The 14,616-nt window shown below is 38.4% G+C and overlaps 1 protein-coding gene across 1 annotated transcript in view; it reads left to right on the forward strand.

The window, feature by feature from the left end:
• The window catches only part of PPM1E (protein phosphatase, Mg2+/Mn2+ dependent 1E), a 210,763-nt gene that overhangs the window by 172,471 nt on the left and 23,676 nt on the right, over positions 1-14,616 (forward strand). Inside the window, exon 2 of the mRNA XM_021067290.1 lies at positions 10,425-10,543. Within this exon, the coding sequence (XP_020922949.1) occupies positions 10,425-10,543 (119 nt within the window). The remainder of the gene's footprint in view (positions 1-10,424; positions 10,544-14,616) is intronic.

Genomic DNA, 14,616 nt, shown 5'->3' on the forward strand with positions numbered 1-14,616 from the left:
CAGGATCCGAGCCACGTCTGCAACCTACACCACAGCTCATGGCAACGCCAGATCCTTAACCCACTGAGCAAGGCCAGGGGCCAAACCTACAAGCTCATCGTTCCTAGTCGGATTCGTTAACCACTGCACCACGACGGAACTCCCCCCAAAATTCTTGAAAACACTGTAGGTGAAAGTAGTGCTAGAAATTCTCCTGTGACTTTGCCCCATTATGAAATCTAAAGAGATCATTGCTCATCTAGAGTATAGAAATGAACATACTTGGTACTGAAGTTTTGCTTCTCTTTGCTGATCTATTAATTATGATAATGATTTGGGTAGTTCCAAAATGATTATCTTAGTCAGCTTGGGCTGCTTTAACAATTACCATAGACTAGAAGGCTTATAAATAACAAATTTATTTCTCAGAGTTCTGGAGGCTAGGAAATCCAAGATCAAAGCACTGGCAGATTTGGTGTCTAGTGAGGGCATGCTTTCTGGCTTATAGATAATTCCCTTATCCTTGTGTGCTCACCTGGTAGATGGGGCAAGAGAGCTCTCTGGGGTCTCTTTTTCATAAGGGCACTAATCCCATTCCTGAGGGCTCCACCCTCATAACCTAATCACCTCCCAAAAGTTCCACCTCCAAATACCATTACATTGGGGGTTATAATTTCAGCATATGAATTGGGGCAGGGGAGCCTAAACTCTTAGTCCATAACAATAGTTTAACATCTGCCTCATCCTTAAATACTGCTTCTATATACTCTGTATGGCTTTTTAAAGGACTAATTGGAGGAAAGCCTTATTTAAAATAAAATAATGTGCATAAACATTGATAGGTACTGAGCTGTTGAAAGTCACTAGAATACAGTTGTATTTTTGTGATTCAAAATCTTCCTCCAAGCTTGTGTGTGTTCCCATTGTGGCTCAGGGGTAACAGTCGGACTGGTATCCATGAGGACGTGGGTTCGATCCCTGACCTTGCTCAGTGGGTTAAGGATCTGGCATTGCCGTAAGCTGAGGTGTAGGTCACAGACACAGTTCAGATCCTGCATTGCTGTGGCTGTGATATAGGCCAGCGGCTACAGCTCCAATTTGACCTCTAGCCCGGTAACTTCCATATGCTACAGTTACAGCCCTAAAAAAAAAGAGAGAGAGAAAAAAAATTTTTAATCTTCCTCCAAGCTTGTTGTGGATTGTGGTTATTTCTGGAATAGAATTGAAGTATCAAGATTGATCTACCCAGATAAATATTCTGAGTATAAAGATGGTACTAGCCTAATATGAGCAGCAGGGAAGAACAGTCAGAACATTCATGAATCTGAGTTTTATTTTGTGTGTTTGAATAACTTCTATTGTTAGCTTAAAGAGAGACCCTGTGCTTTGTTTATAGAGTTCGGTTTATGAAGCTTAATAGAGCTGGATTTCTGCTTCAAAATGTATAATATTGAGAAAGTCAGTATACATAGAAATCCAGATGTGCATTCATATACTCATTAACAAATAGCTGTAATGAAGTGGAATTTTTTTTATTTTTGTGACTAGATTTAAAACTCAGTACTAACCAGACCCTAATTAATGATACTTCAACATTATTCAAAAGGTGTTTATGCCTATAGTTCATATATGACTTGGACATAAGTTAGACAAGGATTTTATTTTTATTTCTGAATATATAAAGTCTATACTTTGGTTCCCAAAACAAACAAGATAACAAATTGATATGTATGAAAACACGTTTCCTTTTGTTCTCAGGAAGTGAACTGCTTGACAATAGTAAGACAGTGATAAGCACTTCAGAAATATCTATTAATATATGTACACAGTAAAGGAGCCTTCTGGACTCTATTTGAAGGGCCTAACAAGATTAATTTGATTTTAAAAGAGCTAGTTCCCCAAAATGAAACACACTGTAAAAGTTAAAAAATTTCTACTTCAGCAGTGTTCTCAACATAATAACATTTTTAACTCCAGCTCTCCAGATTGCCTTGATTATTTGCCCCTTCTCTGATATTTGCAATGTAATACATTTGCCAAACTTTAAAACTTTGAAACCTTCTGTATCAAGTTTTTTCAAGCATTGTATGAGAAATAATGAAAGAAAGCAGTTTGCTACCTTATTATTATATTAGTCACTCTTGGTAATTCTCTTAAGGATGACAAGCTTTAATGATAAGCTTTTATTTGAGTTGATCAGATATTCTCTAATGTGACTATGTTTTAAAATATATTTGCAATTATGATTTTTTCCAGAAATAATCACTTTCAGAGTCAAAATGATAAGAACTTATTCATGTTAAGTGTTATAGCTTTTTGACATGTAGGAATAGCTGATGTGGGTGAGATGTCTTGCTTGATGTTTTATATCTAGCTATTAGTCAGCTAATCCTCTTCCCTACTTCACTAAAATATTTTCACTCTGTCTGACAAAAAGTAAAAAATTACATTAACTGTGACTAAAAATGTATTGCAGATGACACATTAATGAGACTACTGATTCTTGCTAAAGGTTTCATATTCTTACCTTTGGTAAACCTAGATCCAGATAGTTTAATAATTACCTCAAAGACATCCTCTTTGGGAGGAACTCTAGGGAACAAGATTGCAATAAAGGTTTTCAGATTTTAAAACAGCAAAGGAAGCAAGCAAATGTTATAACTATGTACTAAAAGTCCACTTAGGCAAAATAATCTGGATGTGTCCAGTTAATCAAAGTAAGTAAGGTGTGATAGAAAGGTTAAAAACAAGCAGTGTTGACAAAGAGTTTAGGTCTATGAAGGAAGATTTTTGACTCATCAAAAAAAAAAACAAACAATTCAGTTAACTTAGCATGAAAGAGAAATGGTACATACTGTTTATAAAGCATTTATATTTTAAGAAATGCTATTTTGTTCATAATTGTTAAAAAATTTTCAAAATTTTTTCATAATCAGTTTCAGTATATACTTACATATGTATCTGAAATACTTAGCCTTACCGCATGTACCCTATTCTATTTCCTTTTTTTAAAAAATGCTGGTCATAATTCATAAATTGATTTAATTACTAATGTATCATAATCTATAATTTGAAAAGTAATGATGAATGATAAAGAGAATTTGTTTTTTATCTTGAGGACTTAGAGTGTAAACATTATCATTTTTAAACTCACTTTCTTGGTTCCACCTAAATAAACCTTGTTATCATAGAAATTGCACCAGCTCCAAAATCATACACGCAAGTATCCTGTTTTCAGATTACATTTTGACCTTTTAGGTTATGCCCAAGTTCTCCCACTACAATTCTTTAATTACATTTATACCACATTGATTTGCAGCTCATATGTATTCTTTCTTTTTTTTTTTTTCTTTTCTGTCTTTTGTCTTTTTAGAGCTACACCTGCAGCATATGGGGGTTCCCAGGCTAGGGGTCGAATCGAAGCTGTTGCTGCTGGCCTACACCACAGCCACAGCAATGCCAGATCTGAGCCACATCTGCGACCCACACCACAGCTCACGGCAACGCCAGATCCTTAACCCACTGAGCAAGGCCAGGGATCGAACAGCAACCTCATGGTTCCTAGTCGGATTCGTTTGCACTGCACCACGACGGGAACTCTTATTCTTTCTTTTTTTAGCCAATTTAGAGTCCATGGTCTAACATTGTGATCATATCCTTTAAAAGATGCTCACTTCCATGTCTCTCCTTTGTAGTACTCACCTTGCAGAACTTCACATCTTGTTGAACTAGACAATTCTCTTTATAGCATGTGAACATAGAGAAAAATCATACAAGCAGAAAGACTGGATTAGTTTAAAAATTGTCTCAAACTTTGAATACTCTCTTACCACTATCTGACTCTTACCACTCTCTGATATGACTATTTCATATCTATTTTCTTTTTCTTTTGTCTTCTTAGGATCGCACCTGCAGCATATGGAGGTTCCCAGGCTAGGGGTTGAATCCTCGATGTAGCTGCTGGCCTATGCCACAGCCACAGCAACGTGGGATCCTAGCTGCATCTGCGACCTACACCACAGTCCAAGGCAATGCTAGATCATTAACCCACTGAGCAAGGCCAGGGATCAAACCCGCGTCCTCATGAATACTAGTCAGATTCATTTCCACTGAGCCACAATGGGAACTCCCATATCTATTTTCTATTCATCCCTTCTCCCCACATGCTTTCTATCCTCACCACTCAGTTGATAATCTAACCTTGTTATTCTCAAAGTATGGTCCCTAGATTAGCAGCATAACCATCACTTGGAAACATGTTAGAAATGAAAATTCTTAGGCCGTACTTCAGGCTTAATAATCAGAAACTGAGGATGGAGCCCAGAAATCTGTGTTTAGTTGATTCTGATGCTTGAGAACTACTGATCTATCAATGATCTCATATTTCACTGAGAAGCCATTCTCTAGAATGTCAGCTCCAAAGACGGAGGCTTTCTGTCTTTTTTGGTTGTATACATCCTAAGCACTAGAACAGTGCCTGTGCAACACTGTAAAGTCTCAATAAGTTATTGTTGAATCAAACCATTAGATGGGGAGTTCCCGTCGTGGCGCAGTGGTTAACGAATCGACTAGGAACCATGAGGTTGCGGGTTCGGTCCCTGCCCTTGCTCAGTGGGTTAACGATCTGGCGTTGCCGTGAGCTGTGGTGTAGGTTGCAGACGCAGCTTGGATCCTGCGTTGCTGTGGCTCTGGAGTAGGCCGGTGGCTACAGCTCCGATTCAACCCCTAGCCTGGGAACCTCCATATGCCGCGGGAGCGGCCCAAGAAATAGCAACAACAACAACAAAAGACAAAAAGACAAAAGACAAAAAAGACAAAAAAAAAAAAGAAAAAAAAACCCATTAGATGGGAATTCTCTTATTTTCCTACTAAGAAATCTGGAAACCTGCTTGGATCTGTGCCCATTTTCTTCCTTTTCCACTAAGGAAATATGTCATATCCTGTCAGAGGTCAGTAATTCCATAGATTGGCTCTCCTCCTTCCCTTCACAAGAACATTGATCCATTTGTCATCCCCTCTCTCCCATGTTATCTATCAGTCTTTCTCTGTTGGATTATTTCATTTAGCATACAGTCAGATTCTATAGCATTCTAAAATAACAAACTTCCCCTGCCCCCACATCCCTTTTCAGTTACTACCCTGTTTCCTTTCACTGCCACACCTCCTTGCCTCCCATTTACTAACCCATTCTAATCTGATTTTCACTTCCACTATTCAGTGTTCTTAACAAAGTCAATGATTTTTTAAAAATTTATTGTGGTATATATCACATACCATGAAACAGCCATTTAAAGTGTACAGTTCAGTGGTTTTAGTATATTCATAATTGTTTAACCATCACTGTAATCTAAGATTTAGAACATTTTTATCACCCCCAAAAGAAACCCCTATGCATTAGCAGTTAAGTTCCTGCTCACCCCACGTCTCAGCTCTAGTCTACCACTACTCTTACTGTTTCTGTAGATTTGCCAGTTTTGGAAATTTTTATATAAATGGAATCATATGATACGTGGTATTTTGTGAACAGCTTATGTCACTTACTATAATGTTTTCAAGTGTCATCCATGTTATAGCATACCTTGGTGCTTTTATTCTTTTTGGCTTTGAATAATATTCCATTGTATGAATATGACCATACAGCCTTTTTATTTATCCATAATCAGTTGTGAACATCTGGTTGTTTCTGCTTTTCAGCTCTTATGAATACTATTGTTATGAACATTCATATACAAGTTTTCATGTGGTTGCATATTTTTATTTCTCTTGGATATATACCTTTGAGTGGAATTGTAGGGCCATATAGTAACTAATTTTAAGGACTGCCAGAGCAGTGCTCCATTTTACATTCCCGTCAGAAATATATGAGTTCCCAGTGTTTCCACATAGTTGCCAACACTTGTTTTAATATCTTTTTGTCATTTTTAAAAATTAAAAACTTAAAAAAATTTTCCCAATACATTATTTTTTTTCTACTTTATAGCATAGTGACCCAGTTACACATACATGTATACATTCTTTTTTCTCACATTATCATGCTCCATCATAAGTGACTAGAATATCTGTCTTTTTTATTATAGTCATCCTGTGGGTTTGAAATGATATCTATGTGGTTTTAATTGGCCTTTTCCTAATGAATAATGATGTTGAAAACTTTTCATGTACTTATTGGCCATTTGCATTTCTTATTTGGAGAAAGACCTATTCACATCCTTTGCCCATTTTAAAATCGGGTTGTCTTTTTATTATTATTACAAGTTCTTTATATATTCTGGATAGCAGCTCCTCGTTAGATACACGATTTGTAAATATTTCTACTGTTCTGTGAGTTTTCAGTTTCTTGATTTGTGGCATGAAAGTTTTAAATTTTGATGGAGTCCAATTTAACTCTCTTTTGTTGTTGCTTGTATTTTTGGTGTCATATTTAGAAAGACAATCCAAGGTCATGAGATTTTACTCCTATGTTTTAAGATTTTTATAGTTTTAGTTCTATTTTTTAAACATTATTTATTTATGGCTGCCCTGTGGCATATGGCGTTCCCGAGCCAGGGATCAGATCTGAGCCACAGTGGCGACCTAAACTGTAGCTGTGGCAACGCCGGATCCTTCACCCACTGTGTTGGGCTAGGGATTGAACTTTCATCCCAGTGCTTCCAAGATGCTGCCAATCCCATTGTACCACAGCAGAAGCTCCAATTTTAGTTCTTATATTTAGCTCTGTGATCCATTTTGAGTACATATTTGTGTGTGGTGTAAGAGGCTCTCTTGATTATTTTGTGTGTGGTATCAATTGTTCCAGCACTATTTGCAGAAAAAACTGTTTACCCAGTTTGCCCAAAATGTTTACCCAGTACTGGTACTGATATCATCTGAAGGCCTATATAGTTACATGTCTTGGCATCCAGTCAGTGATGATTTACATATTAAATTCAATATCAAATTTCCTCCTTATCTTCTTTCACGTCTCAGCAGTATCAACATAGTTGACCATTCCCTCCTTCAAATGTTGTACTCTCTTGGTTCTCCTTTCACTTATCTTGCTATTTCTTTCTTTTTTTTTTTTTTTTTTTGGTCTTTTGTATTTTGTTGTTGTTGTTGCTATTTCTTGGGCCGCTCCTGCGGCATATGGAGGTTCCCAGGCTAGGGGTCGAATCGGAGCTGTAGCTGCCAGCCTACGCCAGAGCCACAGCAACACGGGATCCGAGCCGCGTCTGCAACCTACACCACAGCTCATGGCAACGCCGGATCGTTAACCCACTGAGCAAGGGCAGGGACCGAACCCGCAACCTCATGGTTCCTAGTCGGATTCGTTAACCACTGCGCCACGACGGGAACTCCTATATTGCTATTTCTTTTCAGTATTTATAGGTTTCCTAACTACTACCAAGCTTTAGAATGTTGGGTTTTTGATTATTATAACAAATTAGCACAGAAGTTGGTGGCATAAAATAGTCACATATTTGCTCACAGTTCGTTTGGGCCAGGAATTCAGACTGGGCAAAGCATGGTCAGCTTACCTTCTGTTCCATGATGTCTCAGGCCTCAGCTGAAAGACTCTGGTACTGGTATCATCTGAAGGCCTGTTAATATTTACTGACTGGGAGCCTAACCTGACACCCACATGAGCCTGTCCATGTCCCAGCAGGAAGGGAATGAGGAGGAAGGGGAGGAAAAGGAGAAAGGGGAGGAAGAGAGGAGAAAAAGCCAGGGGGAAGTCATGTATGTAGTCTTTTTTTTTTTTTTTTTTTTGTCTTTTTGCCATTTCTTGGGCCGCTCCCGCGGCATATGGAAGTTCCCAGGCTAGGGGTCTAATCGGAGCTGTAGCCGCCAGCCTACGCCAGAGCCACCGCAACGCAGGATCCAAGCCACGTCCGCGACCTACACCACAGCTCACAGCAACGCCGGATCGTTAACCCACTGAGCAAGGGCAGGGATCGAACCCGCAACCTCATGGTTCCTAGTCGGATTCGTTAACCACTGCGCCACGACGGGAACTGCATGTGTGTATTTTTATCACCAAATCTCACAAGTCACAAAGCCTCATTTTTGCCATTATTTTTCCGTCAAAGTCTCATTTACATTTAAAAAATGGCAAATGGATTCTGTCTCTGCATATGGAATGGTAAGGTTCTTAAAGAGCATGTGGGGAGTTCCCATTGTGGCGCAATGGAAACGAATCCAACTAGGAACCATGAAGTTGCGGGTTGGATCCCTGGCCTCACTCAGTGGGTTAAGGATCCGGCGTTGCCGTGAGCTGTGGTGTAGGTGGCAGACGTGGCTCAGATCTGGTGTTGCTTGGCTGTGGTGTAGGCTGGCAGCTGTAGCTCTGATTCGACCCCTAGCCGGAGAACCTCCATATGCTGCAGGTGCAGCCCTAAAAAAAAAAAAAAAAAAAAAAAAAAGAGGATGTGGACTAGGAGTTCCCTTATGTCACAGTGGGTTAAGGATCTGGCACTGTCACTGCAGTGGGCCAGGTCGCTGCCATGGTGAAGGTTTGATCCCTGGCCTGGAAAGTTTTCACATGGTGCAGATGTGGCAAAAAAAAAAAAAGCGGGGAGGGGGGGAAGCATGTGGGTCCAGAAATATTGCTGTGAACACAGTCTGTTCTGGCCACACGATCTACATCCTTCCTACGTGCAAAATACACTTATCACCTCTCCTCAAAGTTTCATCCCTTAATGGCATCAGGCCCAGGCTTAGGTTCAGGATATCAGTGAGTTCAGGTCCAGCTGAGATTCCTTGATGACCACTCCTTGAATATAATTTGATTGTATTTGAAAACTTGGGGACTAAAGAGGCATATTATCTGCCCCCTTCCCCAGCACTACCCAGCATACAATAGTAAGGCGTAAAGTAATCTTCCTGTCCCTGCAGCAGGAAAACGAGGCTCATAGAAGTCATTGGTCCATAGCCATTTTCTTTTTTGTTTTCTCTATGTGATCTATTCTGTTTCCATTGTTTTAAATACCATCCATACATTCATGACTTCCAAATGTCCTAACATCTTTTGAGCTCTACTCTGAAACATCTAATTAACCATTTGACACTTTCACTAGGATATCTCACAGATTTTTCCAACTTAACATGGCTAAAATGAACTCTTGTTTTCTACTTTACCCTTTCTCTCCACAAACCTGTCTTTTCCTGGTTTTTCCGTCTAGATGAATGACACCACCATTCATCTAATTGCTCAGACCAAAACCCAGGACTCAGCCTTAATTCTTTCTCTTTCTCACCTTCGCATCCAATAATCAGCAAGTTCTGTATTTTCTTTCGTATTTTCATCTTATCTGGATTACAGCAATCTCCCTACTGGTCACCCTCCTTCTTTCTTGCTCCCTTCCAATTTCCTTTTGACACAGCAGTCAAAGTAATATTTTCATTAATATATCTGGTTATGACACTGTTTTTTTTTTTTTTTTGTCCTTTTTGCCATTTCTCCCATGGCATATGGACGTTCCCAGGCTAGGGGTCTAATCGGAGCTGTAGCACGAGCCTACGCCAGAGCCACAGCAACTTGGGATCCGAGCCGCGTCTGCAACCTACACCACAGCTCACAGCAACGCCGGATCCTTAACCCACTGAGCAAGGCCAGGGATCGAACCTGCAACCCCATGGTTCCTAGTTGGATTCCTTAACCACTGAGCCACGACGGGAACTCCCGGTTATGACACTCTTGCTTACGATCTTCAGTGACTTCCCACTGCACTTTGAGTAAAATCCAGATTCCTTACCATGGTCTAAAAGATCCATGTAAATGGCCTTTTCCTGTTCCTCTGATCTTATTCCCCACCACTTCCCCTGTTACTTAATCTTCTCTGGGCTTCTTTTAATTCTTCAAACATACCATGCTCTCATAAAGGGTCTGTACCCATGCTATTTTCTCTGCCTGGAATATTCTCTCCCAACTTCCCACACCCACATAATTAAGTCTCTCTCATCCTTCAAGGTATGGTATTCCTGACTATTCTAAGTAGGTACTTTCCTTTACTATTCTCTATCCTGTTTGTTTCCTTTATAAAACTTATCCCAACTTTATGTCCTATTTGTTTGCTTATGTTTACCATCTGTCTCCTAATCAGATGGTAAGCCCCACCAGACCAGGGGCCATGTCTATGTTATTTACCAATATATATCCAATGCCAAGGCAGAGTGCCTAGCACATAATATACTCTCAACAAATAAGCACTGAATATTGTTTAAAGGTACAATTTTGTTTTGAGACATGTTAATAATAAGTAATTATTAATAATGTTAAATGTGATGTTCCTGGAAATTCTCTTGGGGTACAGTGGGTTAAGGATCTGGTGTGGTTCAGGTTGTCATAGCTGTGGTTCAGGTTCCACCTCTGGCCCGGGAATTTCCACATGCTATGGATGCAATAAAAAAAAAAAAAAGTTAATGTTCCCCAATTCTTACTGAAATAGCTTTTTATTTTTTTCTTGCAGTAACTGCCCTTCCTTTTTGGCTGCTGCTTTAGCCAGAGCTACATCAGATGAAGTCCTACAGAGCGATCTCTCTGCACATTATATTCCAAAGGAAATGGATGGCACTGAAGGGACTGTGGGTGAGTACTTTTATACATTGTTTTAAAATATTAAAATCTTCTTGTATGTAGTGGTCCACAGAAAATGTCTGCAGAATACTGTGTCTAATTATGTTTACCCACTGGTTGATACTATAGCGATAGCAAGAGAAAAAAAATGCAAAAAATATATTTTTCAAACTAATCAATGAAAGAAGGAAAAATACAGGCATATTTTGAAACTGAAGGTAATTGGAACAAGAGATTATCATAACAATATGTTATCATAAATAATATCTAGATAAATGAAAAGAGTAAGTGAGAAATGTAAAGACACAACAGAAGATAAGTGAGGGGAAGGACAGTTTGAGCAAAACTTATTTAAAAATTTTAGCTTCTCTTTGGAGTTCCCGCTGTGGCACAACGGGATTAGGGATATCTCTAGAGTACTAGGATGCAGGTTCAATCCTGGGCTGGCACAGTGGGTTAAAGGATCTGGTGTTGCCACAGGTGCCGGGGTATGTCAACTCTGAGGCTCAGAGTTGATCCCTTGCTTGGGAACTCCATATGCTGTGGGGTAGCCAAAAAAAAAAAATATATATATATATATTATCTTAAGAAGTAAGAAATCAGATACAAAAAAATTCAAGAAGTCATTGTAAGAAAATGTCTCATTAATTATAATAAATTTTATATCTAGCAATAAATAAATAGAGCTCCTTATGACAACTATGTAGCATGATTTAATTGCATGGATCGTTGTACATCTTTTTTCCAGGCTTTACTCATTAATGAAGACATATTTATTAATGTATTAGGATTATACCTATTTGACAGACTCTTAAAAAATATTGATTTTTGTAAAAATTAGGGAATGACTACTCAAAATTGTTGAGGAATTTTATTTTATTTTTTAATTTGTTTTATCTTTTTAGGGCCGCACCTGAAGCATATGGAGATCCCAGGCTAGGGGTCAAATCAGAGCTGTAGCCTCTGGCCTACACCACAGCCACAGCAACACCAGATCTGAGCTGCATCTGCGACCCATACCACAGCTCACAGCAACAGCAGATCCTTAACCCGCTGAACAAGGCCAGGGATCAAACCCATATCCTCATGGATGCTAGTCAGGTTCATTTCTGCTGAGCCACAATGGGAACTCTGATGAGGAATATATTTCATTATATTTGTTCTATTTTAAGCATTTACCTTTAAACATGGTGAACAGCGAGCAAAGCATATATTAATGAAAAGGGTAGCTGGGTTTCAGATATAAAAGTAAACATTCCTGTTCTTCCTTTATCTCTTTAGATAATTTTTGACAGAAAATTGGCAAGGAAGGAATTCCTCTGCTGTTTTTACTGAGAGTAGTTGATTCACTCAGAACCAAATTGTTCCAGAGTCAAGTTGGATGGAATTCCCGCTACAAAGCATTGGTCTTCCCTCTTGTACTGACAAAGTAAAATCCCTGTAATGAAGAGATGAGATTAAATTGTGCTTCACTGCAGCCTGGGTGATGGCTGACTCAGCTCCAGTTCAGTACAGTGACATTAACGACTGATGAGTAATTTACAGCTGTGAGGGGGTGGACTGCTACTTTGGATGATTTTCTTCACACTTTTTTATTTTTCCATTTCAAGCAACAATTATGTATATATTGATTTTCTTACACCACTTCCTGCAGAAGGAAAACACTAATGTAGCAGGATTGAAGTGTTGCCCTATGTGCCTGCTTTGGAAGAATTTTCTGAACCCCCATAGGATGGAAAAAGTGAAATGAAGGGTTTTTCTTTTGGTAGATATCATTGGTCATTCTGATTTTATACTTTCAAGAGATTACCCAGTAATGTCTCCATGGCATTGCTGTGATTCAGAATGACATATTGTAATTCTAAACTATTTGCAAGTCCTTAATCTATTTAACCCAAATCACTCAGTGTGAACTACACTGAGGAGAATCTCTACAGGGCATATTGTGTGCATCCATACATCAGAGGGGAAAATGAGCATACTGAATAGGCCTGCTGTCATTTTCCTAAAGGCACTGAAGTCCCCATTGAAATGCCTTTTGTCTCTCTTAGGTGTTTCTAAAAACAGACTTAAAGAAAAAAAATCCTTAAAGTTCTTTTTATGTTTATGTCATCTCTAATAGAATGTTTGTTATAGTCTTGCCTATCTTTTGGCAGATACCACTCCTGTTCAGACAACCTAAAATCACTTTGAAATATCCCAATGTAAAAAGTTGATTGCTTTTTTTTGGCTGTGCCCATGCCATATGAAAGCTCCCCAGGCCAGGTATTGAACCTGCACCACAGCAGCAACCCGGACTGCTGGAGTTAATGCCAGATCCTTAACCTGCTGTGCCACAGCAGGAACTCCTCCCAATGTAAAAATTAAAAACAAAGTGAAAATGATCACCAATACAGAGGAAATTAAAAGAATTATGAAAATATTATGTAAATGAATTTGATAACTTGGGTACTTTCTATAAATACTCAAATTAACGAACCATTACCTCAGAAGAAAGAGATTGAGAAGATTGCCAAAAAGGACAAAAGGAGTAGATGACTCCGCAGGTGAACATTTTCAAACCGTCCAAGACAGGTAATTCCACTGCTTGTTAAAATGAATTGTCAAAAAAAAAAAAAAAGTTCCCTCATGGTTCAGTAGGTTAAGGATCCACTGTTTCCACAGATGTGATGTGGGCTGCAATTGCGGCACAGTTTTGATTCATACCACAAGTGCAGCCAAAAAAAAAAAAAAAAAACCCCATAGAAAAAATGAATTATCCAATTGCATAAAAGGAAAGAAGGAAAATTTGCATGGCATAACACTGATGCTAAAATTTGTCTAAGACAAAATAAGAAATGAGAGGTCAGTCTTAGTAATCAATGTAAAAAATCTTAAGTGAAATATTTGTATATTGAGTACAACAATTAATTCATTTGATGAGTATTACGGGCCTACTATATGCTTAGCACTGTGTTGGGGAAATAGCAGTGAAAAAAACCAAAACTGTTGGGGCTTTGTTAGCATAATTTATTTATTCATAGGTCAAAAGAAAAAAAGAATAATCGCTAAAGATGCCCAAAGAAGCACTTTATTAAATTCAATATTCATTCCTAATTTTTAAAATATACTTAAAGTAGAGCCGGTTATAAACACCTTGGGCATTGTAGGGCAAAATTTTTAGCTCATACCAAAAATCTAGCATGTATGCTTAAGGTATATACTCAAGAATGTTTTGGTTGCAAGTGACTGCCAGCTTTAGCAAAAAGAATTTATTGGCTACCCTTCAAGATAAGGGCTACACAGATAGATTCACATGATGTCATTAGGACCTGACATTTCTCCCACTCTCAGCTGTACTCTTTCATTTTGATTTTATTTTCAGGCTCCATGTGATGGCAAAATGACTGCTAGGAGCACCGGATCTTCTTCTGCCCATGTTCAACCCAGTTGCTCTACATAAATCACAGGATTCACTCTAGTCACCTTGGGTTCTCTTTCCTGAACCAATAAATATGCCCAGCGGGATGTGATCTCTAATTGGCTAGACCTGAATCACGTGTTTTACCCCTTGATGTACATGGACTGAGGGTAGAGAAGGAAATGTTCCTGGTAGAAAGAGGAATGTTTGCTAGGTGCAAATAACACATAAACAAAGTTCTGACTCAGAATAGCAAATAAATAAAATAACTAGGAATAAATTCAGTAAGAAATAAGAAGGACCTATGTTCAAACTCTGTTGAGCAACATAAAAAGGATTTAAATTAATGAAACAATATAACTTCTTCCTGGATAAGACTTAATATGAAAAAGAAGTCAATTTTTCCCCAAATTACTCTGTAAATTCAAAGTGATACCAAACACAATGACAACAGATTTCCCTCCTCAAACTTGGCAAAGTAATTAATTCATCTGGAATAATAAACATGTCAACCTACCCAAGTGATATCCTTTAAAGATAATAATAAAGAAATTAGTCTTCCTTATATTAAAGCATGTTATAAAGTTATAGTAATTTTAAAAGAATGGCACCATTGTAGAAACCGTTGGAGAGATCAATGAAGCAGAATGAACAGTCAAGAAGCATACAAATATTTTAATATTTT

The sequence above is a fragment of the Sus scrofa genome, chromosome 12, assembly GCF_000003025.6.
Source record: "Sus scrofa isolate TJ Tabasco breed Duroc chromosome 12, Sscrofa11.1, whole genome shotgun sequence".
Classification (NCBI taxonomy): Eukaryota; Metazoa; Chordata; class Mammalia; order Artiodactyla; family Suidae; genus Sus; species Sus scrofa.